The sequence below is a fragment of the Sylvia atricapilla genome, chromosome 12 (genome assembly GCF_009819655.1).
Source record: "Sylvia atricapilla isolate bSylAtr1 chromosome 12, bSylAtr1.pri, whole genome shotgun sequence".
In the NCBI taxonomy this organism is placed as follows: domain Eukaryota; kingdom Metazoa; phylum Chordata; class Aves; order Passeriformes; family Sylviidae; genus Sylvia; species Sylvia atricapilla.
The window spans coordinates 20,068,843-20,096,806 of NC_089151.1; the positions used below are offsets into that span (position 1 = coordinate 20,068,843).

General features: G+C 43.2%; 3 protein-coding genes across 9 annotated transcripts in view; 2 read left to right on the forward strand and 1 right to left on the reverse strand.

The window, feature by feature from the left end:
* The first annotated feature begins 746 nt into the window (after positions 1-746).
* On the forward strand, positions 747-21,344 carry LSM14A (LSM14A mRNA processing body assembly factor). 3 transcript variants are annotated; one of them, XM_066327989.1, is made up of 11 exons: positions 747-1,121; positions 8,640-8,803; positions 10,011-10,143; positions 11,109-11,231; positions 12,951-13,127; positions 13,437-13,499; positions 14,086-14,265; positions 15,697-15,868; positions 16,700-16,928; positions 17,998-19,964; positions 20,806-21,344. In XM_066327989.1, the coding sequence occupies exons 1-10, from the start codon at positions 1,001-1,003 to the stop codon at positions 18,019-18,021; spliced, it is 1,386 nt and encodes a 461-aa protein (XP_066184086.1). In that variant the 5' UTR covers positions 747-1,000; the 3' UTR covers positions 18,022-19,964; positions 20,806-21,344. The 3 variants fall into 3 exon arrangements, with proteins under 3 accessions (XP_066184086.1, XP_066184087.1, XP_066184088.1); XM_066327990.1 differs by having other exon boundaries at positions 11,112-11,231; XM_066327991.1 differs by lacking the exon at positions 13,437-13,499.
* Positions 19,841-27,778, forward strand: SS18L2 (SS18 like 2). 4 transcript variants are annotated; one of them, XR_010744560.1, is made up of 4 exons: positions 19,841-19,964; positions 20,109-20,185; positions 20,806-20,993; positions 27,012-27,778. XR_010744560.1 is itself a non-coding variant. In XM_066328000.1 (3 exons), the coding sequence occupies exons 1-3, from the start codon at positions 19,896-19,898 to the stop codon at positions 20,891-20,893; spliced, it is 234 nt and encodes a 77-aa protein (XP_066184097.1). In that variant the 5' UTR covers positions 19,841-19,895; the 3' UTR covers positions 20,894-21,344. The 4 variants fall into 4 exon arrangements, 1 of the variants encoding a protein (XP_066184097.1); XR_010744558.1 differs by lacking the exon at positions 27,012-27,778 and adding an exon at positions 25,454-25,800; XR_010744559.1 differs by lacking the exon at positions 27,012-27,778 and adding an exon at positions 25,459-25,800.
* Positions 22,085-27,964, reverse strand: part of GARRE1 (granule associated Rac and RHOG effector 1) — a 59,208-nt gene continuing 53,328 nt past the window's right edge. For both annotated transcript variants that reach the window (XM_066327985.1, XM_066327986.1), the window contains exons 12-14: positions 27,487-27,621; positions 25,227-25,305; positions 22,085-24,800 (exon numbers count right to left, since the gene is read on the reverse strand). In XM_066327985.1, coding sequence (XP_066184082.1) covers positions 24,483-24,800; positions 25,227-25,305; positions 27,487-27,621 — 532 coding nt within the window. In that variant the 3' untranslated portion in view covers positions 22,085-24,482. The remainder of the gene's footprint in view (positions 24,801-25,226; positions 25,306-27,486; positions 27,622-27,964) is intronic.

Sequence of the window (27,964 nt, forward strand, 5' to 3'; positions counted from 1 at the left end):
GGCAGAGCCGAGAGGGGCCGGGCAGGGCAAAGCAGGGCAGGACAGGACAGAGCCGAGCGGGGCCGGGCAGGGCCGAGCGGGGCCGGGGGGACCGGACAGAGCCGAGCGGGGCCGGACAGAGCCGGGCAGGGCCGAGCGGGGCCGGACAGAGCCGAGCGGGGACCGGACAGAGCCGAGCGGGGACCGGACAGAGCCGAGCGGGGCCGGGCAGAGCCGGGCAGGGCCGAGCGGGGCCGGGCAGGGCCGAGCGGGGCCGGGCAGGGCCGAGCGGGGCCGGGCAGGGCCGAGCGGGGATCGGACAGAGCCGGGCAGGGCCGAGCGGGGCAGGGCAGGGCCGAGCGGGACCGGGCAGGGCCGAGCGGGGACCGGGCAGGGCCGAGCGGGGACCGGACAGAGCCGAGCGGGGACCGGGCAGAGCCGAGCGGGGACCGGGCAGAGCCGAGCGGGGACCGGACAGAGCCGAGCGGGACCGGGCAGGGCCGGACAGAGCCGGGCAGGGCCGAGCGGGGCCGGGCGGGGCCGAGCGGGGCCGAGCGGGACCGGACAGAGCCGAGCGGGGACCGGACAGAGCCGAGCGGGGCCGGGCAGGGCCGAGCGGGGCCGGGCAGGGCCGAGCGGGGCCGAAGCTCCGCGCTCTGTTTCCGCCGTCGCGCGCGAACCCGACGCGGTTCCGCAACGTTCCCACCCCCAACTCGGCGCCGTCGCCGAAGCTCTCGCGAGAGCAGCCGCGCTCCCGGCATGCACCTGGCGGGCCGGGCGGGGGGGGCGCCGTGAGGGAAGATGAAGGCGGCGGCCATGTTGGGAGCCGCGGGGCGCGGGCCGTGTTGAGCGCTCCGCTGAGGGTTGTGCCGAGGGCTCCGCTGTGCGGGGAGCGGCGGCTCGGGGCGGCAGGAGGACACCGCCTACTGCGACTCAGGGTCGGGCTTGCTTGGTTGCTTGTGCCTGGCTTAAGGAGCCCTTGGCAGCGGCGAAGGGGTGTCCCTGACCGAGAAGCAGCGCCATGAGCGGGGGGACGCCCTACATCGGGAGCAAGATCAGCCTCATCTCCAAGGCTGAGATCCGCTATGAGGGGATCCTGTACACCATCGACACCGAGAACTCCACGGTGGCGCTGGCCAAGGGTAAGGATGCGGCCGGCCGGAGGAGCGGGCCCGGCGGCGCTCGGGGAGGGGCGGGAGGGGAGCGCGGCCGCGGGACGGGATCGAGGCCGCGGGACCGGGATCCGGCGAGGACCGGCCGCCGCGGCGCTCTCCGGGCGCTGAGGAGGCCCGGCGGGCGGCCTGCAGCCTGCGGGGGCCCGGCGGGGCTCGGTCGGAGCCCGCCTCGTCCCGCCGTCCTTCCGGCGGGCCGGCCGCGGGGGAGGTGGAAGCGGGACAGGGTTTGGCTGTGGGAGCGGCGGCGCGGCCGCGCTGCGAGGCCCCGCGGCCCCGGTTCCCCCCGCCCGCCCCGGGGAGAGACCCTCGCAGAGGGGAGCCGGGAGCGGTGCCCCGCCAGGGAGTGCTCAGAGGTGTTCCTAGTAGAGTGCAAGTACGAAACCCGTGGCGGTGGAAGCGGTCCAAAGCTAGTGCGTGAAAGGGAGTAGGAGGGGGAGTCTAGAAAGAGGTTTTCTTTGCATCGATAAGAATTCCAGACCTTCAGGGTGTAGGGCTGTGTATGACTGGATTGCTCTGCGTTTTAGGACGGCAGAGAGCTCGGGTCTGAAGGGATCCTGAGTGCTGGATTACCGACAAAAGCCGAACGTAAGGTGTTAATTTTGGAGGTATATGGCAGAGAGTAGTTCGAAATGGTATGAGAATGTTACTCGTCAGGAGATAGATAGATATACACATGTATATATCGAAAGAAAGAAGGGATCTGCGTGAATGTTTAAGAAAGTTAGAAACGTTTACCGAGATTTGATAGAAAAAGAAGATTTTTTTTAAAACTGACCATCCGAAGGACTTCAGTGTTTCTCATGCATGATGATTCATTTTCAACGTAAAACGTTAAGTCAGAACTTCTAATAGCCTCTTTATAATAGACTTTGCAAAACTCAGCATTTTTTTTCCTTTACACTTCTTGCATTTGCAAAGTGTTGCTACGTAATCTGAATGTATGTGTAAAAGCAGAGAGTCTGTGCAGCCTTTAGGTAAGAGGGAAAAGTGCTCCGTGTTTCGGTGAAATACTCGGGACAGAGAGGATTCCAGAGCTCCGTTCCTGGCCGATAGGAAAGGCACAGCCGCGGCTGCTCGGCCGTACCGTGAGCGCGTTCGCTTTCGCTGCCCTTTGTGGGAATCCTTGTTTGTGCGCTGGGTCACTTTAAGGCCTTCCCTCCTCCACAACAACAGCAAACAACAGCTCTCCGTTATTGTTTAAGAAATGGGCTACTCTGTTTTGTAAATTGTGATACAGGGCCTTTGAAACGCCTTACGGTGGTTTGGTCCCAGGCTTGCAAAGTTCGGGGCAGTTAGCTTTCATTATGTGATTTTTACTTCTTTCTGAAGTTGCCTTTAGGGTAAATTGCCTGGCTGGAGTTGCATTATCTACTTGGAAAGGACAGCTGGTTTTGGTTTATATGAATAAAAGCTGGATACTGTGATCAGAAATAAATGTTCAGAAATTCCAGTTGCATGCTGTGATTGTTAAGGTTTGTGCAAAAGCACATAGAATCCTATCCTTAAGGACCTTGTGATAGTCTTGTCCAGAATTACTGATTTAGTGCTGACTGAGCCAGTGTTGCATGACTTCTCAGTAGTGGTTAAGTCGTGTTGTGGTTGTATCTGCCAAAGTGTACATATTTAGGATCAAACTGCAGTTACAAGTCTAATCTACTTTCTTCTCATAGCTCTCCTCAGAAATGTAAATCTAAACCACTGAATTGACTTTAATAAAACTTGGCTGAGTTAGCTGAAGAATGTGTGTTTTGTAATACGTTTTTATGATTCAGAAGAGAATAAACCAGTATTTCTAGGCTCCATGGAACCAAAAGTCTTGAGATGAATCTGGGGCTGATAACAACCATGTTAGACTGTAGAGCATTCATGCTCATGAACAGAATGCACCTCTCGAGAGTCTACAAGTTTCTGCAGGCTTAGGCCATTGGATGTATATGGCAGTGTAAATGGAAGGGGGCAAGTGCTTAGTTATTGGCCAGCTCTGTTTGTGAAAGAAGCACAACTTGTACTCTAGCTGTAATTATGTTGATCAGGTAATAGTGACCTCTTCCTCTTGTGCTGAGTCTGGAAGTCAAACCAGAACTGTTTAGTGTGAATCTTGACCACAAATAGAATTTCTTTTTGCCAGAGAGAGAAAAAAAGAAAAAAAAAAAAAAAAACAAAACCAAAAAACAAACCCAAAAGACTTGATGCTTTCGATTACTCAGCTGTGTTGTCTGTGTGACAGGACTGTTCCCTGAATTGAACACAGGGCACTTTATCATTATTCATATTCTAATTGAGGTTACTGAAATGGTGACATGAAGTGCAGAAGTAGAGGTAGAGTCTGTTCTCAAATAACTACAGATTTGGCCAACCATAGGATTTGTATGGGCTAAACCAAAGTCAAAGTTGTATTTGTGGAATGCCTTCATTTGTTGTGAATTGTCTGGGGTTTCAGACAGGAAGAAGTTTTTTGGGTTGCCAGCACAGACTGCACTCTTCCCCTACTGGGGGCAATCTGCTCTGGTTCTCTAATCAGCATTTTGTTTACAGCGTTGTGATCTTTTCACTCAGCAAAACTCGTGGCCTCTACCTCGCAATTAGAGAAAGACAGGAACTGTTAAATATTGAGCAAACCATTTTTAACCTAAGCTGGAGTCTGATATGGTGAAGTAATGTATCCTTTCCCAAAGTGTGTAAGTGTATAGTTATTTAAATAACGGGGGGGACACCCGTCCATAGTGGGTTCCAAACACTAAGCAAGCTGTGCAGACATTTAAGGTTCTTAAATGTTAGTGGTGCACAGGTTTTCTTTGGATCAGCAGCTTTCCAGAGGCAGTGTTTGGAACCGACACCCACTCACTCCTATTGTCAAAACTCAAAATAACTTGAAATGTCCTTCTAGTTCATGGTTCTAGTTAACACTTAGGTTTTTAAAAATTCATTATTAATTTTTATAACATCATTACGCCCAAGCAATTTAAGAGGAGTTTGCAAGCCTTTGTTCGTTTTCTTGCTGGAAAATAATTGCTGCTCTACCTGGGGAATTTACAGAATACTCACAGTTCTTGATCTGAAATGCTGTGGCATTAAAAAGGAGATGTGATCTTTCATATTAGTTCCGCATAGTGCTTTTCTATTTCAAGGCACTGATTTAGAGAGAGTTGTTTTTAATGCAGGTAAACTGTGTAAGAACAACCATGTTGTGTCAGAAAAAGCTTTGTTCCTTCATCCTTAGGTATGTGAGTATAAGAAGCAAAATTATGTATTGTCTCTGCTATAATGCATCATTTCTCGCTTAGCAACTCTTGGACCATTGAAAGTTGCATTTGGAACCATTATAATTGATAGATATTAGTTACACAGCTTTGGGTAATTTTCAGCAGTAGTTAAACTTCTGGCATTTTCAGGCAGCTGTGATAGTGTTGTCCGTGGTAAGAAAAGGGATGAAAAGGAAAACTTCCCTTTTAGACTTCTACAGAACACTAATTGCAGGTGAAAAACCTCAGAAAGTGCAGACAGAGGAAAGTTAAGATTTTGTGAAGGCATGGGCTCATTCAGGGGCAGGAGCAGGAAAGGGTTAAATTTCTGTCATTTTTTAATTTAAGTATTTTTTAGTTCAGTTAGGTAACATGCTCTTTGCATGTCTTGAAGGTTAGGGCATGTGTGCCAAACCAAACCCGTGCACAATATATCACAGCAGAAAAATTCCTCTTGTCAAAGCCCCTCCTGGCTACTGCCCTCCTCCATCTCCCTGCCGGCTGGGGAATGCAGGCTGAGCTCCGTGTTCTGGAGGAATGAGCCTGGCACCAGCTCGGGGTGGTGTGCAGGTTTCAGAGCATGTCTGCAGTGAAAGGGTTGTGGTGTTTCGGGAGAAGTGGCCATGGGAATGACTCGTTGGCTTGTGGTGGTCTCAGGGAAGAGCTGGTTTCTGTGTGGTTTGCTCCCCAGGGAGTGAGGGGAGTGTCAGTGCTGTGCACAGACTGAGCTACCTGTTTGCAGTAACTCAGGGTTAGGGGAACAGAGTCCTCTGGCTAACGGAGTCAACAGCTTCACTTCTCATTAACATTCTGCTTGGATTCCCTGTGGTAATCAACAAGTAATCCTATCCATAACTGACAGGGAGAGTTGCAATGTTGCCGTTGAATGCTACAGTAGTATAATATGTTATAATATCCTATAGTGGTAATATCACAGTCAAAATCTCTACAAAACTTTGCTCACAGCACTTTAATAAGAAGTTGGTGTATATATGTAGGCTCAAGGGAGTAAGTTATTTTAGCCAGCTACTTAATTGTGCGTATTTACGCTGACAAAATCTGTTTGCTTTTAACATGTACTGTTTGTCCTGTTGTTTGCAAATCTTAAGCCAGTGTAGGTCTTTCAAAAACAAAAGAAAAAATCCTGAAATCAACAAGGTAAGATTAATTAGATTTACCGCAGTTGTAAGATTGTCTTTGATGTGCTTATTTTCATCTCCTCTCACTCTTCAGTATTTTGCTGTATGTGAACCACTGCACCTTGTTCTGGAGGAAGGAGGTAGTCTGAGGAAATTCCCCAAGGGACAGATGTGGATAGAGCTCTGAGCCTGCTGCTGCTCCAATACCTCGAGCTTTTGATTCTCTGGCAACTTAGTATTTCTGAGTAAGAGAAGACATGGCAAAAGCTATTTCTTTCTAAAATCCTGTTACACTGGCCGCTTCTAATACTAGACTTCTTACTTTCATGAGCTCAGATTGTGTTAAATCTTAATCTGAGTGAAGAAAACAGAAACTGTAAAGATAGGTATGCTTTTGCAGAATACAAAAAGTAACTTTCAGTACTCTTAATACTACTCTGAAGGACCTGGGGTGGACTCATTAAGTAACCCTTCCTAAGGGCTCCACACAAGCAGTTCTGGTTCCTGCTTTAAAGGGAAATTGGACTTGGGGTGGTTATTTTGGTTGCTTGTGCTGAGAGGACAAGTCTGAACTGCAAATCAGGAAGTTTGCTTACCCCTCTCCAGCAGAGCAAATCTTCATTGGGTGAAATTGTGTTTGTATCTTGCAGAAGGTGATAAAACCAGTTTGATTTGGGGCAGGGGAGAAGTAAAGGAAGAGTCAAACTTTACGTAGCAAGTCTTGATGTGTTTTATTGCTAAACCACTGGCAACCGTATCAGTGTCTTGAGTTAGCTGCATAGACAGTTGAATCTTTTAAAGGTGAATTCTAAATTTTGGCATTGAAAAACTTCCTTTTGATGTTATGGTAATTTCGTGGTTTGGAGAAAGATGTTTTTTAACATACACTGAAATGCCTTTACTTCTTTCAGCATATCAGTAGATTGAAGTCTGGTGGTTGGTTCCCTTTTTATTTTTTTTGATTGGTTTAGAATGGAGAAGAGGATTGCCAGGTGTTAGAACTGTTCCTGTATGTGTCATGGGACATTAGCATTAATATTCAAGTCTTACCTGTGCAGTGTAGCTCTGACTTAAGAGAAATACTTTCAAAGTATATTTCTTTCACTGTGCATCAGATTTTTATTTCCATGTAAAAGCAAGTTGCAACCGTCTAACTTACTACCCTTTCTCTATGGTGTTGCTCTAGAGAAGTTTCTTCACTTTAGCTACAAAGTAAAATGCTTTGGTAACTTACTGATCACACTCTGGCCATTTTTGTGCACCTTTGTAGACAAAATGGCTACTAGAGAAACCATTTCAGTGTGGGACAGAGAGAAGCAGCACAAAATCAACTTTGGTTTTACTTACCAAGGCAGCAGGTCAAATGATGCAATGAAAGTCCAAGATAATTTATTAGTTATGTGATAAAGTGGCCACAAAGTGAGGGTATGTCCATGGTCAAGATAGTGGAATAGAAAAGCCTGGTGGATAAAAAGTAATGGAATGAATTACAGGAATGCACATGACCCATTGGTAATGTTATTAAGCTACTGTGCATTTGAGTTAATTTCTGCAAATTCTTAAGCTCCAGACACTTTTTTCTGTAGAGGAAAAGAAGAGAGATTCCTCTTCTAACAAGGACTGACAGTAACTGAACAGTGTGTGCCTTTTCACATTGCTCACACTTTGTAGTACCACTCAGGGCAGACTTTCAGCTGGACAGAAACAGAAAAGATAATGAAAGTCAGCTCACTAGATGATACATGAACAAAATAATTGTAAACACTTAATGTTATTTTTCTTTGTAGCATGGACATGATCTCTTTACCCCTGAATTATGCTGCTTAAAAAGATGTTAATACCTGACTGTTAAGCTCTGTTTATGCAGTATCACAAGAAGCAGCAGTGATGGAAGATGGCTGGTGCAGCCTGAGAAATGACTCAGTATCACTTAATACATCTCTACGGGAGACTCTGCTTTTCTTGACTAATGATTCTATGGCCGCAAATAAGTGCCTAATGATGTCTCCAAAATGTTGATGCATCTGAAAATGCAGGGAAATCTAATTCTGGTAAATTAAAGCAAAATACAGATTTTTTTTTTTTCTCAGCATAACCTGTGCCTTGAAAAGCAGACTCTTTCTAAAAGGCTGGAGCAAAAACAGTGATGAGGGATTGTTAAAGCTGCTGCAAGCTGATGAGATTGTGATTGAATGTGACTGTCATGATTTTGGGGGTTTAGTTTTTCCCCTCTCTGGTTTCAACCCATTGTTTAGATTTTGCTTACAAAACTAGCCCTTGGAGACAAATCTCTTCTTCAGTTATTTGTTTGTTTCATTTGATGCTCACCCAGGCTCGTCAGTCTAAGGGTGGGGAAAAGTTTCTGAGAGGGCAGTGACAGCAAAGTGGTGTTATCCATGTACAGTGGTAGTGATTATACGTAGTGCAAAAGGAAGAGCTTGATGGCTTCGTTGCTGTGCAGTCAGAAAGCTCTTGGAATTCATCTGTGGAATTTAATGTCTTGGTATGGTACACACCAGGAAGATAGCTATGCTCCAGTGAGTTTGCTTAATTTGACAGAGATCATATGATACCTTACACCAGCAAGAAGAATGTATTTCGCTTAGTCAAAATTGTATATACATACCACAGAATTCTTGTTTTATTACATTTTAAATCTCCTGAGACAATCATGTTTAATAATTTCTGATATTCCAGATTCTAGTAGTATTAGCATGTTTTTTTCCTGTTTTGCAAATACAGAATATGAAGTATGTAAACTCATTTATTCCTTGATTTGTAGGATTGACTTACCAGCCAGAAAACCTGCCTTGCTGCTTCCCCTTCCCCTCACAATAAAGTTGAAATGTTCAACATGTGATTGATAGCATAAGTGACATCTCAGTCTTTCAGCTTGGGTTTTAACTCAGATTTTTTTATCTAAAATTACTTGTTTGTCTGAGGAGAGTGGATAATGATAAGGAATATGATGGTTATTCGATAAGGGGTTTTTCTTAATGGAGCTTTACTCTTTTTATTAAAGCTGTTGGTCTGTGGAGTATGCGTGAACCCCTTTTGTTGAATGCGGGACGTTTCATTGTCTCTGTCCCTTGGCACGTTTGCAGTTCGCTCCTTTGGCACAGAGGACAGGCCGACGGACAGGCCCATCCCGCCGCGCGATGAGGTCTTCGAGTACATCATATTCCGGGGCAGCGACATCAAAGACCTGACTGTCTGTGAGCCACCAAAGCCTCAGTGCTCCTTGCCACAGGACCCTGCCATTGTTCAGGTGAGTCAGAACAGACTCTGAAATCGTTGTTGCCGAAGAGGTAACTTGCTAGGTTAACTGCTCTCTAGCTGGGTGTTAAAAAAGTGAAGTGTTTATCACTGGAAGGTTCACAACCCAATGTAAAGAACTCTGGAAGGATTTTCCCCTTTCACAGTCATTTAGCTCTGAAAATGAAGGTTGAAATCTACCTCTGGCACAGTGCACTGCATACCAAAGCTGCTGTCTTTTCAAAACCAGCTTAGGATTTTGTAGGTCTTGATGCCTTTTTTGAAAGGGACTTGGCTTAGGAGGACACATAGCTCTTGGGAAGACCCAACTTGGTATAAATCAGAGTAGATGCTGAAATATCTCCATATCATTAGTGGTTTTGTTTGCTTGTTTGTTTTATTTTTGTTTTAATGTTCAGCATTTTTTGCTAACGATGACTTTGAAGTGTTTCATCTAGCTATGTGTTTTTAAACAGGTCTCATACTATAAGGCATCTATTTGAATAGTGAATACTTTGTTTCTGAGGGGAAAACAACTTACAGCTTGAAGCCTTCAGATTTAATTAGTCTGTCATTTTGTAGTAAATAGACTGATAAATAGTTTTCTCAGAAATTTGTTGGCTTTTTGATGGTGCTTATGGGGTATCTTAAAATCATCCCTGAGAGCAAGAGGAAATCTCCTGCCTCAAATGGAGATTGATAATTCCATGTAATAAGATTCTACTGCTCTATCTATTCTGTAGGATAAAGTTCTTGAACTTCCTTACAAGGTGCCCTTGCATTTCTCCAAGGACGTTTTTTGAATTTGGTGCAATTCCTTCTGTCAGTTGTGGTCAAGAGTGGTGAAGTTGCATTACTGTGAACCCCAATAATAGTGATAACCCCAGCCTCCTCCAGTATGCTTGGGTGTCTTATTGTACCTGTGGGGTTTGAAACTTCAAGGAAAAAGACAGGACGCTTTCTAAATTTGCCAACAAAGCTTATGTGTGTGTGTTGGATGAGAGAGTCCGGTGTCTGAGGTTATAGGGAAAAGATTGCAAAATTTTGTGGTACTGTTTCCACAGGTCTGTGGTGGTGGAAGGGTAAAAGTGCTTTCTAAGCTGTACATAACGGTGAAAATGTTTGTTTTAGAGTTTCTACATTTCTTGCCTCACAGAACTATTTCCTAATTTTTGTGTAAATATGAATTTTTGCTAGTGTGTTGTGTGTTTTGTCTTTAGTCTTCACTAGGATCTTCGACTACATCTTCATTCCAGTCTGTGGGGTCCTATGGTCCTTTTGGCAGGATGCCTGCGTACAGTCAGTTCAGCCCGAGCCCGCTGGTGGGGCAGCAGTTCGGCGCTGTGGGAGTTGGTAGGTGTTTTCCTGGGAGTGAAGCTCTGTGTGTGCACAGACAGTAACCTCTGCTTAGAATTGCATCAGTGCCTTATGCTAAGGCAGATTCAAAGTCTTCCAGCTCCGTTAGTTCTGCAGTTTAGCTCAAAAGCAGAGAGTTCTTGTAGTCTTTGCATCCTAATTCATGACAATTATGATGGAGAACTAAACACCTATCTAAGCGGGACAGATATTTGTTGTATTTCACAAGTGGTAGAGGCAGCCCCTCCAGAGAAGCCCCATAACTGTGCTGTTGGGTTGACCGGGTGCTGTGTGCCTTAACTAAGGATTTGGATTATTCAGCAGCCATGTTATTCATTATTCAGAAATCCTCCAGCTGCTCGTGAGGTGTTGGCTGTGGGAAGCAGATGCTGGAAGTATTTGTGAGCTGCATGGGCTAGTTGCTCCTTTATCCTGCACATTCTCTCTGAGACTCGCCAAGCAACCTTCCTTCCTCCCTGAGAGTTTATTTCACAGTTTAGTTTTTCTCATAGGAACTTACAGGCTCATAACTGTTCTGGCAGCAGTGTTACTCCTGGTACTGAAAATGTTAGCCATGCTAAAGGAAGGCTGTAGAATTAGCTCTAATTTGATATCAATTAATAAGATGTGGCAGTCTTATTTTTGCTGAAAGGATCTTAAGTGGAAATGTATACCAATAACATATATCAATCCGTGAGATTGCTGTGTTTTGTTCATACTTGTGATGGTGAAGTTAGAAGTGCTCTTTTATTTTTCATTTTAGATTAAAATATCAAGATATTTGATCAAGTCTTACCAGCTTATGTGTGTGCATCTGTTAGATTAAACTAAGAGTGTATGGGAAGGGCAGAGTTACGTGTACTGTAGAAAAACTGCCTAATTAAGCTCCACTAGTAATTTAGTGCTAAATTTAAAAAAAGAAGTCTGAACCAGATTTTACAACTATATTATTTCTTTCAAAGCAGGAGGTTCTTTAACATCTTTTGCAACAGACTCTTCAGGCAGTGCTAGCATGTCCCAAAACACTGCAGTTGGTTCTGCATTTACAACGGATGCAAGATCACTAAAAACACAGATGTCTCAAGGTAAAATCTTTTTTCGTGACTTCAGTCTTTTTTTGACCAATTGTGTCTGTGTGATTTTGGTGGTTGCCAGAAATGCCACCCAAACAGCTGAATTGTCTCTTGAAAACTTGGTATTAAACCCAGGAAACACTGAGAGGCTTTGTGTTTGCTCTTTAAATGTGCTTTCTCTGCATCTTGGAGTGCTGTAGGTAGTAACACAGTTATTGTTACCCTTAAGGCACCTGTGGAAAGGCACTTAGAAAGTGGGACTTAATTAAGTGAAATAATGTTAGCAAACAGCTACATGTGGAAATTTAGTATTTAGTTTTATTGATAATGTGACAGAACTGCAGGTACTTCATACTGGTAGAAATGGGAATTCCTTCAGCTTAAAGTTTTAAAATCTTTATTCCGAACTGTAGTTCTTCTGTTCATGTATAGTTACATAGATGATATTAACAGCAGTCCTGATTTCCAATAGAGATGATGAAATGACTTTTAAGTCGGCTTAATAGTAACAGGGGCTGTATGGATAGTTTATGTAATATTGGGAAAAATGAGATTCTGAATTATATTTGAATGGCAGAGAAAAAAGAAACTAAACATTGAGCACCTTCACCTTCACCCTTCATGCAAATATTAGCATTGCTCCTTAGAAACCCAAACCCCATTATTTCCTGCTCTTCCACTCTTCCTTGCTGTCTAAGTGTGTGCTGAGATATATTCCTAATGCTGTTTTTAAATTAGGCAGTCATGTTAAAAGGCAAAACACTTATAGCAAACTTTAGGTGTATACTTTAGGTATTTTCCCTAAATGCCAGCTGAGATTTGTATACCCATTAAGAGTGTTTCTAGGACTAGATGAATGGGTTGCCAAAAATAGGTGCTACTTTGTTGGATTAATTCAAGGGGCAAAAGTATGCTAAGCATTTCTCTGTTGAAATAGTAGTTTGGTTTTCTGCAGTTAAAGCCTGTATGTTTCGTGGACATTTATGAGTATGTATGATGTAAGCTCCAGGTGAACATACATTCTGCCACATTTCCTGTGGGGCACCAACAGTTTTTTTTATGAACGTGTTTGCTTTTAGAAATATGTTTTGTCTTTGTAGATTGCAGGTGTGGGATGGTTGGATTTATTGTTCCATGGGGTTTTGTGGGTTTGGTTTATTTTTTGTTAGTTTTGTAATGAGATAGAACCTTGTTCTTTAGCTTACTGGGACTTGAGGCCTATTCTAATTTCTTAGTAGATTTATGTATTTGATGTTGTCAGCTTGTCTGGCTGGGTCAGTGGCTCCGTTCTGAAGGTGCTGCTGCCTCCAGCCCTGGTGTGTGAGCAGTGCTGTGGGCAGCTCCCACAGCTCCTTCCCTGTGCCCAGCCCGCCGTGTCCTGTCCTGCAGCAGGGCCCGAGCAGCCTCACAGTGCCTTGGCGAGCAGCCCCTCCAGGCAATGCCAAAGATTCCACAGCTAAATGTACATCAGTAATGAGTCTGTATGGACTGGGTGTCCTACCCATTGTTTCCATTTAGACTGAGGGAAGGGATATTCCTAAATAGCCTTTATTCTGAATTAGTTGATCCAGTGGTGCAGAATTTTTTTTTTTTTTTTTTACTCTGCTGTCTTGACTGCTTGGGCAGATAAACTTGTCAGTCTAGATTGGTTGAGACCAGTTACTCCAGTAACTCACCTTTGTAGATGAGAAATAACCCAGTGGGTGTGGTTTTGTTTTATTTTCTCCCTAGGTCGTTCAAGCCCTCAGATGGACCATTTGAGAAGGAGCCCCACCATGGAACAAGCTGTACAAACAGCTTCAGCCCACCTGCCCACGCCAGCACCAGTTGGGAGGAGAAGTCCTGTGCAAACCAGACCTTTGGTGTCTGCAAGCCAAAAATCCCTAGAGAACCAAGAGCACAGACGAGGTAGCTCTGGAGAGTTTTCATACAGTTTGATTCCTTCCATACACATACAAAGTGCCCTTTTAAAGGGTAACACATAGGAATTTTCCTGCTGCCTGTTACTGGTAGGCTGGCCAGCAGAGACCTGGATTAGATACATATTTCTTTTTAAATTTAAGCATATATTCTAAATTACTTTTTTTCTTTTATGATTTAAACATGTGGTTTACATTTATAGGTTTGGAATTTTTTAAAATCTGAACTATATATACAAAAGTATGATCAAAAATACCTAATTGGATAAACAAATCATGTTTTTATTTCCAACTTTAGCTGAAGCACACAAGGTTTCAAGATCAGAAAATGAACTCAGAAATGAAAACAAACGACAAATTGGTAAATGATGTTTTGAGAAATAGCTATCGTTGCTTTCAGACCAATAAGTTTTTCTAAAATTTGCTAAAATACATAAATTCTTTCACATTTTGCTATGAAGAGAGTAGCAACTTGGCATTGAGCAGAAGAACACAAGCAAATGAAGTCAACATTAAAGAGAAATATCTCTTTTTGTTGCTTTATACTGAGCAATCAGTTTAAATAAAAATGTAAATCAAGGACATTCAAGGATTTATAAATATAATAGCATGAAATAAAAGCCTTTCTAGAAAAATACTTGGCTGAAAACCCACTAATATTTTAACTCTTCCCAAAGCTTTTAATGACTTCTAGAGAGTTTTTTAACACACAAATTTAGTACCTCTTTTGCTTTCTGTGTCACTGCCATCCTTACTGTAAGTGAATTTACAAATTACAAGCTGCTCTGATGGGACTTAAAACAACAGACATTCTCTTCCTGCCCTTCTGCAGTCCCAACCTGTTACCCCAGGAATGAGAAAGCAAACCAAAAAACAAAGCACCCTCCACCACCCTCAGAGAAAGCAAATCCACAAAGCAAAACCAAACAGAATTTCCCTCTTTTCAGTTCCAGGTGCACCTGCAGCACGGAGAGGCCGTGGAGGTCACAGAGGGGGCCGAGGAAGATTTGGTATTAGGAGGGATGGTCCAATGAAGTTTGAGAAGGACTTTGACTTTGAAAGTGCAAATGCACAATTCAATAAGGAGGAAATTGATAGAGAATTTCATAATAAACTCAAATTAAAAGGTAAACCAATGTTTGATTTAGATTTGAGCATGGAAAAACTGTGTCTTGCTGTTTTGATCCTACCTTGGAGAACAACTCTTACAAGGCATAGAGTACTCAGTCTTGTTTGCAGTCATTAAAATTAAAAACAAATTAATAAGTAAACTGGGATCACATGTTAATTAAATACTTGGGTCAGTGTTTGAGCTTTTAATGAATTTTAACTAGCAGATCTCATCTGTGAAGTTCTAACAAGTCTCTGTTAAAAATGCAGATCACTTAACCAGAAGTCCCAATAATGTTTGTTACTTTGAAGTTCTGGAAAGGATGCAATAAAAGAAAATCCATGTTTTAGGCTTTCAATTATTAGACCAAAATTATGATGTCAATTGTAGACAAAAGCAAAGGAATTTGGGATCAGGACTTCACTGAGAGTATGCAGGAGAGTTTATTTGAAAGTTTCTAGCATTTCCTTGTTTTTATCCTTTTCCAGAGGAACACAGGAGTGGTTAGAAACCATGCTGCCAGCACTTCTTTTCTAGCAGGCTTCTGTTTTGATTACCTCATTCTCTTGTGACCAGCCACCTGTTTGTTACACTGCTGCTACTATTTTTGGACAAAATTGTTGCAGGTTAATATAGTGAATTCCCTATTTCAGTGAATGATTGCCTAAAAGATGGGAAACAAAAGGTGGGAATAAATGGTCAGATTTCATAGAGTAAAAACACCCATTGAGTCCTGTAAGAGCTGTACTGTGTGCTTGCCTATTTTTCTGGATCATTTTCAGTGAGTTGATGATTTGCTGTTGATACTGGTTTTTTTTTCAGAATAATAAAGAGCAAAGGGAAAGCTAACCATAAATAGCTATGGGAATGTCTGTGAGTGTGGTAATTCTTGTGTGTGGTTGAGCTGGTTACCTGAAGTTCATGCATGGCATTGTGAGATTGAAGCTGTAGACATTTAGGAGTGAATTTGAAGGTAGTAATAGCTGCTGGTGTTGAACTGTCAGCTTTGTGTTCAGTAGCAGTCAAAACAGTAGGTTGAACTTGAGGCATTATTAGGAAATGAGTACATGGTAAAGTCAGAATGCTGGCCCTGTGTCTCAAAGGAGATAACAGCAAAACCAGAAGACAAAGAAGGAGGACAACAGGGATGAACAAAATCATGGGATGGCTTTTCGGAGGATTCACTCTTAAGCCCGGAAAGGAGGTAGCTAAAGAGGGGAGAAAATTTCCTATCAAATCCATTCTGCCACAGGGTTTTTTGTTAATTAAACCTGCAGGAAGCACAGAAACCTCCAGACAGTAGCAGCATTACATCCTAATTTACACGTCAACTTACTTGACTTCCACATTAAAATATTTTTGTAGTGTTCAATAAAGTTCCCCTCTGACTGGGACTAAGTTAACAGTGCTGGGTTTTTTAGGCTCCTGTTTACTTTTTATTTTCTAGAAGATAAACTTGAGAAACCAGAGAAGCCTGTAAATGGAGAAGACAAAGGTGACTCAGGTGTTGATACCCAAAACAGTGAAGGGAATGCAGATGAGGAGGATCCACTTGGACCCAATTGCTACTATGACAAAACCAAATCCTTCTTTGATAACATTTCCTGTGATGACAATAGGTATGGCCTGTTAGTCTGCTTAATGCATGTTTATATCTTATGGTACTGTCAGTGCTACTCACTACAATCAACTCTGAACCAAAGGTCATTAGAGCTTTTTTTTCCACCTGCAGCTGGCGAAAATAAAACAGGAATAAGAAGCACAAAATTTCTTTGTAGGCAAGTGCAATATGTTCACAGGAGGGTATTTTAAGATGTTTTATAGCCATGCTTTTTGAACTTAATTCACAGGCTCTAGAATCTCCTTTCCAGATTTACTAAGCTGGGGGGAGGTTGTTTGTTTTGCTTTGCTCCTAAATTAACACTTTAGTTAAATCAATTATGACCCTGCTTTGGGTAATGGTTTCTAAGCAGATTACATAACTGTCTCGGCCAGTACTGTTGTTCAAATGGGCAGTTAACATTTCAGGAAAATTAAAGCTTATCTTTTGCTGCTGCCTTTTTATTAGACATGATGATGTGGATTGCTGACCTATTTTGACTTGTAGGAGGGGGAGAGATAGTTGTTGGTTGTACTGGCAGCCGGATAAAATAGCATTTGTAACTGTAAACTGTTTCTTGATTTAAATGATACTGTGTGCAGAGGATACAGAGTGTGCTCTTCAATATGGCAAGCTCTTAGAGCATTATTAATATCTGATTAACGGCTCTGTAACATATTCCTTCTTGATGAGTCCAGTGAACCGTGGCAGACACTGGGTTCTTGTGAAAGGGATCCTGTGGAGATTCACCATGTGATTCACGTATCATTTTTCGTTCCCGGGGCTTCCCGGCCCCTGTCCCTTCGCTCCCGAGCGTTTCACAGCGATGGGTGTTGGTTCTGTGCTGCAGGGAGCGGCGACCCACCTGGGCTGAGGAGCGGCGGCTGAACGCCGAGACCTTCGGCATCCCCCTGCGCCCCAACCGCGGCCGCGGCGGCTTCAGGGGCCGGGGCGTCATCGGCTTCCGCGGGGGCCGCGGCCGGGGCGGCGGCAGGGGCGCCTTCACCACCCCGCGCGGCTTCCGCGGAGCCTTCCGAGGGGGCCGCGGCGGCCGCGAGTTCGCCGACTTCGAGTACAGGGTAACGTGTGCTTCCTGCTACTGACCGCACCCCCGCTCTGGGAGAGGAGACTCCACAGCTCCTGCTTCCGCATTTGATGTTGCGCTGGAACTTCGTGAGCGCTGTTTCGCGGGAACGCTCAGCTACTTTTTTGAAAGTCCATTAATGCTGAAGTTTTAGTTACATAGCATCATTTTGCTACCAACCAAAAGTAAAGGTGGCCTTTTATCACATGCCCTGAGTAGCTATTTGATAGCTGGTATTGAGGAGGAGAAGAAAAAGAAGGGGTAAAAAGTTCTACAGATTGAATGCAAGCGTTAGAAATGTAAATTGCAAGCATTTTTCCAAGCAATATTGAAAAAATATAAAGAATGATTGAAAAAATATAAGAAATGAGAAGGAATAATTTAACATGCTTCCAGCGTGCAACAATATTTTGAATTCTTTGTGAATGAGTTGGCACAAATCCTATAGACGGGTGTACTGGTTAGAATCAATAACAAAGACAACTATCCGTATTGGTTCAGATAAACCAGGCTTTTACAGTTCTGACTGGGACAGAATAACAACTGCTAGTTTACTGCATGAGCAGTTAATGTTTTGCAAACAAGAATCTCTGATTTTTTTAATAGGAATTCTAATATTTTTAATTAAAAAAAGGGGGGGGTTCATCACAGCACATTTCTCTGTTGTGAGACATCCCTCAGCTGTTCCTTGATTAGTTTACAACAGTTGGTCCTGTGACTTCAAGGGACTTTGGGTAGCTGAACGTGAATGGAAATGAGGGATTGAACATTAACAATTTGAATTTCTGAACCAGCGTTTTGCTGCCTTTCAGTTGAGTAGGAGATGGTGTAAGGGCTGAGGATTTGTGCTGTGCTTGCGTTTGGGATGATGAGCTGCTCTACTCAGTGCCAGACTGAGGGACTATGAGCAGATGCCAACCTCATCTCCTCTGAAGGTCTCCTTTCTGCTGCAGGACATGTGGAATAGCCAGCACAGCACAACTGCTCCCAGGGCTGTTGCCCAGACTAGTTTGTAGGGTTTGTTTTGCAAAATTAATTTTAACACTACATTTTTTTCCTTCTAGAAAGACAACAAAGTTGCTGCGTAGTCTACAAGAAAGCTGAAACCAGGTGAACGTCTAGATCTTCTTGAATCAGAGAATTAGTTTTGATCTCTGCAAAGAATGAAGTTAATTTGCTGTATACTTGTCACCAGCACTGGGATTTAACTATTTAATTTCAAAGGGGTGTAATGCAGTTACTTTTGAGAAATGGCCATCTTTGAAAGCAGTAAGCATTAAATATATTTGAGACAGAAGGATAAGTAATTTCTTATGTATAGTTAATTATAAGCAGTACTTCGATGGAGTTTAAGTATTTTTTCATCACTGAAAGGATTTTTCTTATTACTAAACTGTATTTGATAATTGCTTCAAGTTGTAAGGACAATGGTATGCAGAAGGCCGTCGATACTGTGAGTGTTTTGACCCACCGAAGGTTGTTTTTTGGAAATCCTGTAAAATCCCTTTTGAGGTAGTTGTTCTTGTATCAACTAGGGTGCTGGACAGTAGAAAACTTGCTTTGTCAGTCAGATATGTACACACAGTAAATACTGTTTCTTAGGCAAAGGAAAGTTTTTATATAGTTGTAAAATTCCATTATATCCCATTGCCAAAGAAACATTACAAACTTTGTATAGCTGTATAAAAAGCAACTAATTTTTTAAAGAATAAACATTTTTAAGTCGGTAAACATACTGTTATTGCAGAAAGTTGATATGCTGAAGAACACTGAATTAGTTGGGGTTTTTTTTCTTTAGCGGCTTTTCAAGCTTAAATGTTTGATTTTATATTTGGACTATAATGAAGTTTTGAAAATGTTCTTCCATTACACGAAACTGGATACACGCTTCACTGCTCTTGCAAGAATTTGTAGTTTCTGGCATATCACAGGATTTGACCAAGTTAAGGAGGTATTTTCAAAAAAAGGAGAAAAGGAATTTTCATATGTCAAGATTTGCAGTTAATTTTACTTAGTGAAAAATACTAACTTTTTTTAATAATGGACCAGGCACACGAGTTGGTGATTCTCCTGGAATGCCTGGGATAAAAGTCTGTCTCCATTTGTCAATTCTTGAAACGTTACCTTTGTTGTAATACCTGTAGACATGAGCAATTTAAAGAATTCTTAGTGTTTGAAGTTGTTTGCATTTTGATAGACAGTAGCTTGGAGACATAGAACCAGAGTCTCAAAGACCACAAAGTCACAAATGACAGTACGGACTTTTTGCCAATTCTGGATAACTAGTTGCAACTTTCTGATATGCTGAAATAGAAACCTGGTCATTTGTGTCTGTGTATGTGTATGAAGGCCACAGGAATAAAGGGATCCAAAGATTACATCACTTTGATCTAATTTGCTGATTTTTTTTTTTTAACTTCAAAATGTTTAGTGGTGATGAAGATGTGGAGAACTGCACTGTTGAAAAATTGGAATATTTAAAAGTGGTTGATAGAATCTTAATTTTATAACTTTTGTATAGCACTACAAGGAAGTATTTTGTAATTGGTTTCCTTATTAAGGTCAAGTATTTGACAGCTGTAGAAGTTAGATAATATTGTTTAGTAATGTTTTTGCATGTTTAACAACTGCCTTTTGGGATCCACAAGTCATGATTCTGAACACCTGTTGAGATTTTTGACCGTAGAGGCGAGTGCTGTCCTGTTGCAATAACTCTTTACTGTCTGAGGTGTTCCAGCTGTAAATAGCCGGGCCGGGAGCCGCGGGCGGCGGCAAACCCTCTGTCGCCCCGCCCCGGCCGCCCAGGCTTTCTGTTTTTTTATTTTAAACCAGAATAAACTGTTCAGTACAAGCGGCACGGCGGCGGTGCTTTGTTGCGGGCGGGGCGGGCGGGGCTGGGGCCGTTCCCGGCGCGCATGCGCGGCCCGGGGGCGGGGCGCCGGCCCCTCAGCCGGGAGCCGCCATGTCCGTGGCCTTCGTGCCCGAGCGGCTGCGCGGGAAGGCGGAGGTGAACCAGGACACGCTGCAGCGGGTGAGCCACTCGGGGCCGGGGCTGCGACGGGACGGGGCCGGGGCTGAGACGGACGGGGACGCGGGCCCTGCCGCCCCGCCTGGGGCACAGCCGGCCGCGGCGGGCGGAGGCCGCGGCGGGCGGTGACGGCGCTCTTTGCCGCAGCTGCTGGAGGAGAACGACCAGCTGATCCGGTGCATCGTGGAGTACCAGAGCAAGGGCCGCGCCAGCGACTGCGTGGAGTAAGTGAGCGACGTGCGTGGGCAGGGCGGAGCGCCGGCGGCCCGGCTGGCGGGAGCGGGAGTGAAACGCCGCTCGAGCTCCCAGAGCTTTCCTGCCCCTAAGAGCAAAGTGCGCCTGGCCTTAGAAAGGAGTTTCTCCAAAATCATTTACAGACGTGTAAAGCACGGAGTGACCCTGCCGCCTTGGTCAGGGTGTTTGCTCGGTGTTCGGTGACGCCCGCGCTGCCTTCCCTGCCTGTGTGTGGCACAGCGGGCGCTGTCACAGCAGGGCAGCCAGACGGCGGGTCTGCCGCTCCAAACCTGCGGGGGAGCCTCTGCAGCTGCTCAAGACCAGCCCGACAGGCAGCTCTGCCCTCTCCTGCTCTGTGGCTTTCAGGGTTACGGGCTCAATGTCCTACTCCCCGTCCAAGCTGGGTAGTAGCATATACTCGGCTACCGAGTGCAGTTCAGTGAGTTGTACTGGGATTCAGAATAAGAAGAACACGATAAGTTTCCCTTATTATTCTAGTTTGCTATTTTTTCCCTCTAACTGCAAATACTGATCAGAGTACACGAGTACGAGTATGGGTAATTGTCTAGGAAAGAACATCTCCCAGATCCTGTGTTTCCTCCTCTCCTAGGTACCAGCATATCCTGCACAGAAACCTCATTTATTTAGCTACAATTGCTGATGCCACTCCACCCAGCACGCAGAAGCCTGCAGACTGACTGCAAGACCTGGACGTGAACAGTGCTGCTTTCAGAGGCTGTAGAAATAGTTTAGAGTCTCACTTTGAGAGCCAAGAAGGTGTGAGTTTGAAAATAGCAGGTAAAAAGTGATGTGTTTAAAATGCAAATGTAGTTTTCAGTGCAGTATTAGGCCAGCTTTTCCCCTGTTACTAACACAGCTTAAGAACAATAATTACCACATTCCCTTTTTCTGCTGAAAAACTCAATTCAGTGTATTCTGTGAACAGCCTGGTTGTCAGAACTGCACTATAGGGCCCAGAGCCTGTATCATGAGTGAGGTTCTGTAATAACATGGTAAATGTTATGGTAGGTGACTTCTACAACCAGCATGACAAAGTCAGGCATGTGTTCCTTACATAAATGCAGCAGACTCATTTGTATCCTGTATCAGAACAATTGTGCTAAATAAACTGAAGATGTTCTTTGTGAATTGTAGTACATTTTGAATTAATATAATACACTAACAAAGGAGCAGCAATGTGATTTAGACAAACAGAAATGTTAACTTTCCTAGGACTGGTGGGATTGCTGCACCACTCAGCAATTACGTGCAAGGGAGAAACCAAGCCATTATTTTAGCAAGCTTTTGCCCAAGTTTATTAAGGCTTTTTCTCCGTGCTTGAAATGCTCTGTAAACAAATCAGTTCTTGCATATTTAGAATGGGTTCCTGTGCTTCATGGGTACTGTCAGCACTGCTGGCCAGCTGCAGGCTCGTGTGCTCCTATCCAGGAAGGAAGAAAGCAGCTCTGCACATCCTGCACATGGCATTCCAGTGCCACAATTAACACACACTAACCTAACAGCTTTGATCACAGCAGGGAGAGGAACAGTTTACATTTTGCTTACTGCCATCAAAGTTATTTACTCTGTAATTCCTAAAAATTCAAGTGACATGATTTTGGCAATGTTCACCTGCACTGCTGGTTCAAAGACCCTGCTGAGGCATTGTCTGTACCATATTCTTCTGCGTCATCACTTGAGAAAGCTGTTTTAAAAATTGGACTGTGCATAAAGTTCATTTTTATATCATAGAGTCAGTAAGTAGGCAGTTGACAATTTTCAAACTGTTAAATAATCCCATGTTAATGAAATAAGATCTTTGTTTACAAACCGAAGTTACAGTTTAAGGTGCTGCTCATTTTCAGCAAGGTGCATATTTTAAACAGGTATGACCTATTAAATGTATGTCTTTAATAAAGCAAATAGTTTACTTTTACAGAAGCTTTAAAATACAAACTGTACAGTTCCAGTTCAGAAGCGTTAGCTATTCACAAGAAGCACTGCAATAAGGGTAAGTTTACTAAGCACCAAACCCTTGCACTTGGCAGTGTAAGTGAAGTTTAAGGGCAAGACTCATTTGCCAAGTGCAACAATTCTTAAAATTACCAGTGTTCAGAACAATCGGAAGCAAAGGACAGAGTAGCACCCACATGGTCAAAATGCAGACAAACTTTCTTTGTTTTCACAATTCACTTATGTAGGTCCAGAAACTTGCCAGCATTTGTAATTATGAATAAACTGCAAAAACTATAGCTATCATTTTGGCACTTGTTAGGAAAAAAGTTCAAAATTAAGTTGTTTTCATTAACTTCCATTTTGGTCTTAGTATGAATAACCAAGTAAGTACAACCAAATTTAGGATTTAATATTAGATCTAAACAACAAGATTTAGGAAACTTGAAACCAGTCATGAAGTTAAATAACCACTAACATTTTCAGTGGAGGGTTTTCAAAATTATAGTAGTACAGACCATTAACAATTTACAGACAGAAGCCACACTGATTGTGCAAAGCACATTACTGTAAAAAGTCTATGTACAGCAAACAAATCTTTGTAAACATGGTAAGTATGAAGTTTCAGAAAACATGGTGACAATATCATAAATACAGGCAACATTGGCATCCTCAAACAGCACAAAAGGTAACAATCTGGGCCTGCAAATAGAGCCCGTCACCATACAAACAAAAAAGGTGAATGGGTTTTAAATACCCAAATGTTTAATAGTTTTAGTGTTGTGTATACTTTTTACTTTTATATATATATATATATATATATATAACGTATTTATTTTTTGGTATCTTTAGATATAGATGTACTTAGTTTGTAAAACCAAAACCAAAAAATGTGCTTTATCTTCATTGAAAAATTATGTAGTTAGAACTAATAACCCATTTTACTAGTAGTTAACATATTAGAATGATATGACTTAAGAAAAATACAAAAATAAGATTAATACTGTCAAAACTCTTATACCAGAAAATATTGTGGTTTTTAGACTCTTTCAAAGATGAAATATGAAAATTTAAATAAGCTCTAACTATATAAAGAATCTTCTGTAATCTCAATTCATATACAGTGGGATAGGTATACATATATTTACCAATGTTCTTCAATTTGTAAGCACCAGTCACTCATCCCAATCCACTTTGGTTGGAAGATTATTCCTAATTCCACAGGTTCACTTAATGGCACATATTGACTGCAAATAATTACTTTATCCTTTTAAAAAAAATAATGTTCTTTTAACTAACTGCTACCCCACGTTTCAGTTTTTGTATCTTCTGAGCCAGCTCACAATTTTTAATCAACTGTAGCATCTGAAATAAGACTTTAAATAAATGCAGGTAGTCTCTCAGGCTTTGCTTTCACACACCGCAGGAGCAACTGTGTGGATAATGCCTTTGGCCAAAGACAGCCATAGGACACAGTTTGTGTGAGAACCAGGGTCCCACTGCCCACACGGGTGTGTGACAGCCAGGGTCCCACTGCCCACACGGGTGTGTGACAGCCAGGGTCCCACTGCCCACACGGGTGTGAGAACCAGGGTCCCACTGCCCACACGGGTGTGTGACAGCCAGGGTCCCACTGCCCACACGGGTGTGTGACAGCCAGGGTCCCACTGCCCACACGGGTGCCATCTATGTCAAGCAGCTCCTTGGTGACTCAAGGCTGAGTGGTTCTGCTGATCTTCACCTAGAGTAAGGAAACTGCCACAAAATTCAGTTTTGCAACTGTTTCTGCAGCAGTCCCTAAATGAACTTGCTTGTGTGGCACAGGAAAAGCTGCTGTTGCACTTCGTTTTAAAAAAGCTGCCCACAGGCTGTAATGGAGAATACAAAGGCTCTACAGCTTGTTCTTTATAAATTTAAACACAAACAGTGTTGAGCAAAGGGACCACTATATATTTGCTTCAACATATTCAATGTGTTTCAGTAAGATGTTTTAACTATAAATCTATATGAAAAATAGCTATAAAATACAGTGTTTCTTGTATGGTAGTCCTTCAGCAGTTCTTTTTAGAAAAAAAAAATGTCTCGAAAGTAAAGGCAATTATGCATTTTTAAAAGCATTTCTACATCACAGTTTTGGGCTGTTTCAGGTACACCAAACATATTGGCCATATTTGCTCAGCACTGTAACTCAGAATCCGAGAGTCTGTCTATCTCACCCCAACCCCCTCAGTCCCACGTCAAGAGAGAAACAGGAGATAGCCAACACAGCACTGTGAATCAAAACAACGTCATTGTCATTTGGCCCTGTGCTGCGTTTTCCAGTATGAAAAGCAGTTAGTACTGGTGCAGGTAGGAGGGTCTGCGTTCGTGCTTTACTGGAAAGGATTTAAAGCCCTTGTTGATCTGTTTGTGCTGGGACGCCGGCTGGGATTGCTGCTGCTGCTGCGCGAAGGCGAAGCTGGAGGAGATGCCGGCTGCCGGGGCACAGTCACTGGCCCACATGGGCGACTGCAGCATCTGCATGGTGTCGCTCCACTGGCTCACGGGGCCGCTCATGGGGTACAGGGACGTGCTCTGGCTGGGCAGCGTGCTTGGCACAGAGGACGTGTGCTGCCACGGGGCCTTGGGAGGCCACGTTTTGGTCTTGTTATCCTGAGAAAACACAATCAGTTGAGGGGGGGGTTGGTTTAACAACAGAACGCTGCTTTCTTGAGACAATACTTAACATGTCACCTTATCACCTCGAGATATTTTCACAAGATTAGCTTTTATTTGAAAGCCAAATTGATGCATACATATAGCGCTATCAATTCTTAAAATACCTGCCCATTAAACATTTACTTCAGCTTGACACATAGTGGCCCCACTAAAAGGGAAAAAGTAAGTGACTTCCAATTTTAATATATTAAGCTTGATGACTTTGGCAAAAGCATCTCATGCTACTTGAGTGCAGATGGTTTAGGTTTTCACTGAAGTAAGCAATCTGGAGATGCAGATGCTTTTCCACTTGACTGCCTCACGTAGACCTACCCCCAAATGGCAGCGGGAGAAGACTAAGCAAAGCCACGCTGAGCTCACCTGACTGCGGTCATCTGCTGCAGAGAGAAGAGGAGGCGATGGCAGCGTGCTAGGTTCCTGCTCACCACTGCTGTGTTTTCTGCCCAGAAACAGAGAGACATTTACTTTTTGGTTTTAAATGAGTCATCCTCATGAATCTGCCACTGGCACAGATCAGGCAGCCCACAGTACTGTTTTCAGTGCATGTGTTTTCGGAAACATCTGATTTCATGTATTTTTTTGTTCAGTACAGGTAAAAGCAAAAGAAACTGTCAGGGACTTGACAGTGCAGTAGTTCTTGGAGCTACAGCTTCAAAACTCTGGAGAGGTGAAAAGAAGCTGGGATAGACTTTTGCCCACTTTCAAGAAATCTGCCAGAAATTGCGGTTTTTCTTTTGCTACCTGCTCTTGTGGCTGGGTTTCTTTGGGGTTTTAAAATATCTTTTGTGAAATAGCCTCCCAGGTAACACAAAAGAACAGTTGAGCAAGTGAAACCTCTGCTGAAGTGCAGCAGTTTTACTGAAGAAAAATGTTCTACCTTGAGTTTAAATTTGTGACCTAACACTTTGTTATCAAATAGAAGTCCTTGACCACACGTGCATTCTGTAAGATTATTTTCTTCGGTGTTTTGGTTTTGTTTGTTTATTTTGGTTTTTGTTTTATTTGGTTAGTTGGGGCATTTGGGTTCTTTTTGTTGGGGTGTGGTTTTTTTTTTGGCTGGCTTTGTTGTTTGTTTGTTGTGGGGTTTTTTTTAGGGGGAGCAATTAAGGACATGGGTTTAAATTAAAGCAGAATCTTCTATTTTGTCTTTTTTTATAAAAGACCCCATCAGCACGCTCCAATCAGGCTCCCATGGGTAAGCAGCCCTTTGGAGGTCAGCTTTAGCACACTCAACCCTTCTAGCTCTTCTTACTGCCCAGCTTTAGCTCTGGTGTGGTCAGGACTTCACCTATAGAACACTGTTCTTCCTACAAGTAACAGGAGACACTAGTACTGTTGCTTCAGCTGAGGGTTTTGGTCAATGAAGCACCCCCTTTGGAAATTTTCTTCTGCTCTTTAGAGCACTGCATAAACCACAGGCTTTTCTTCTTGCTCCATGATCAATCTCCAGCTATCTATTGGCTTGGCATGTTAAGTCACCCTTACGTGTTGTATTCCCTGCTGCTTTTTTAAAAAAATACATGTAATTACTACTTTTTCTGTGACTCTTTCCTATTAATTTCAATTTAACATTCATTGAAGCTCAGTTTTTGTTGCCTCCCCTATAAAGCTTTGGCTAAGTGAAAAGATTCAGAAAAGAGCTATTCTTATTCCTTTCTGATAATGCATACAAAAGCAGCTATCCAGGTAGAATCTGTGAGAAACTGGCACTGACTTTTTTTCATTCACCAAAAAGCAGACAGACAATCTTGTATCTATTTATTGACTCCAGATTACTCAGTGACTGTAAACAAAGCCAGAATACCTGGCCACTTATTTAATTATTAGAAAATACTTAGAAGTAGTTTGAGAGAACAGTCCAGATTGGAACTGGGTTGATATTCATGCTTCATCTTGTGCCTTTTATTACTATTGTTCTAACTACCCTCTGCTGTGGAATCACTAAGGCTCCAAAGACACCGAGCCTCCAGTCCTTGAGAAAAACAGAATTGCTGTAATTCACACCACTGATAGAAGTGGACTGCTGGTAGCTGAAAATCCTGGCTTAGTTCTTCCATACTGAAATCACTCACGAAGGCAATTTGGCCTCCTCTTGCTATGTGAGAGAAAGAGGACTGAGCAGGCTTGGTGTATTTCCCACTCAAGGAACAGCAGCAGCAGCCAAGGTGAGACAAGGCCACCCCAAGTTAACAGCACCTTCTCCCCAGGGCCACGGGCTGCAGTGAGGCCAGAAATGGCACGAGCACCCGAACACCACGGCAGGCACGGCCCAGCTGCAGCCACGCACTCTACAAAACCAGAGAGGAGCTCATAAAGCCCCGGGAAGCGGCATCCAAAAGGACACTCAATGGAAGAGGGAAAGCATCAGATCTTTTCTAGCCATACTGACCCTCACTGAACTGCTGGCTGTTTGCACAGGGGCTGGTTTGTACAGGGACAAAGCTGCTAATACAACTCAGTCTGGGAGGCCCCAGTCCACATCATCAGTATAGTACACAAATCCATGTTGGGGGACACTTGTGTCATTGGCAGGAACGTCCTTCATCTGGCTCCTCAAATGAAATTACATATAAACAAAAGGAATCTTACAAAGTGGTCTATTTCTGTTGATTTTGCTCACCTCCTCTGCTTCACAGCAGCAACAAGGTCTGGCCCTGAGAACATGGAGAACAAACTGTCTCCGTTAGCTGAGGAGGTCTCATCACTTGAGCTGGCAGAGTCTCCCTGTGTACCAGACCAGCTGTTTGTCACATCACTGCAAGACAGAAAGTTGTATCAGTGCTTGTATTTACAGTGCCTTGTCCAGACTGTGTGCCACAGTTGTGCTGAATCTTTGTCACAAGTGATACCTCAGAGCACAAAATTTCAGTACTTGGTAAAATGTGTCAGTAATAAACATACTTTCACTAGTTCTGAGTGGTCACATCAACTAGTCTGTCTGTTACAGCCTCTTTATATATATTTTACTAAAATAATAACATCAATCAAGCAGCTCTCCTCTCCAGGAAGAAGAAACAAGTGATAATTGGGTTTGGAATCAGTAAGTACTCCACTTTTTCACTGCAAAACTGAGCTAGAACACATATCCATCCTACTGG

Excerpts from the sequence above, each read along its gene's own strand:
- LSM14A (XM_066327989.1), top strand. The coding sequence starts at position 1,001 with ATGAGCGGGGGGACGCCCTACATCGGGAGCAAGATCAGCCTCATCTCC. Across the intron at positions 13,128-13,436 it reads GAACCAAGAGCACAGACGAG|CTGAAGCACACAAGGTTTCA; the intron begins GTAGCTCTGGAG and ends TTCCAACTTTAG. Across the intron at positions 15,869-16,699 it reads ATTTCCTGTGATGACAATAG|GGAGCGGCGACCCACCTGGG; the intron begins GTATGGCCTGTT and ends TCTGTGCTGCAG.
- SS18L2 (XM_066328000.1), top strand. The coding sequence starts at position 19,896 with ATGTCCGTGGCCTTCGTGCCCGAGCGGCTGCGCGGGAAGGCGGAGGTG. Across the intron at positions 19,965-20,108 it reads ACCAGGACACGCTGCAGCGG|CTGCTGGAGGAGAACGACCA; the intron begins GTGAGCCACTCG and ends TCTTTGCCGCAG. Across the intron at positions 20,186-20,805 it reads CGCGCCAGCGACTGCGTGGA|GTACCAGCATATCCTGCACA; the intron begins GTAAGTGAGCGA and ends CTCCTCTCCTAG.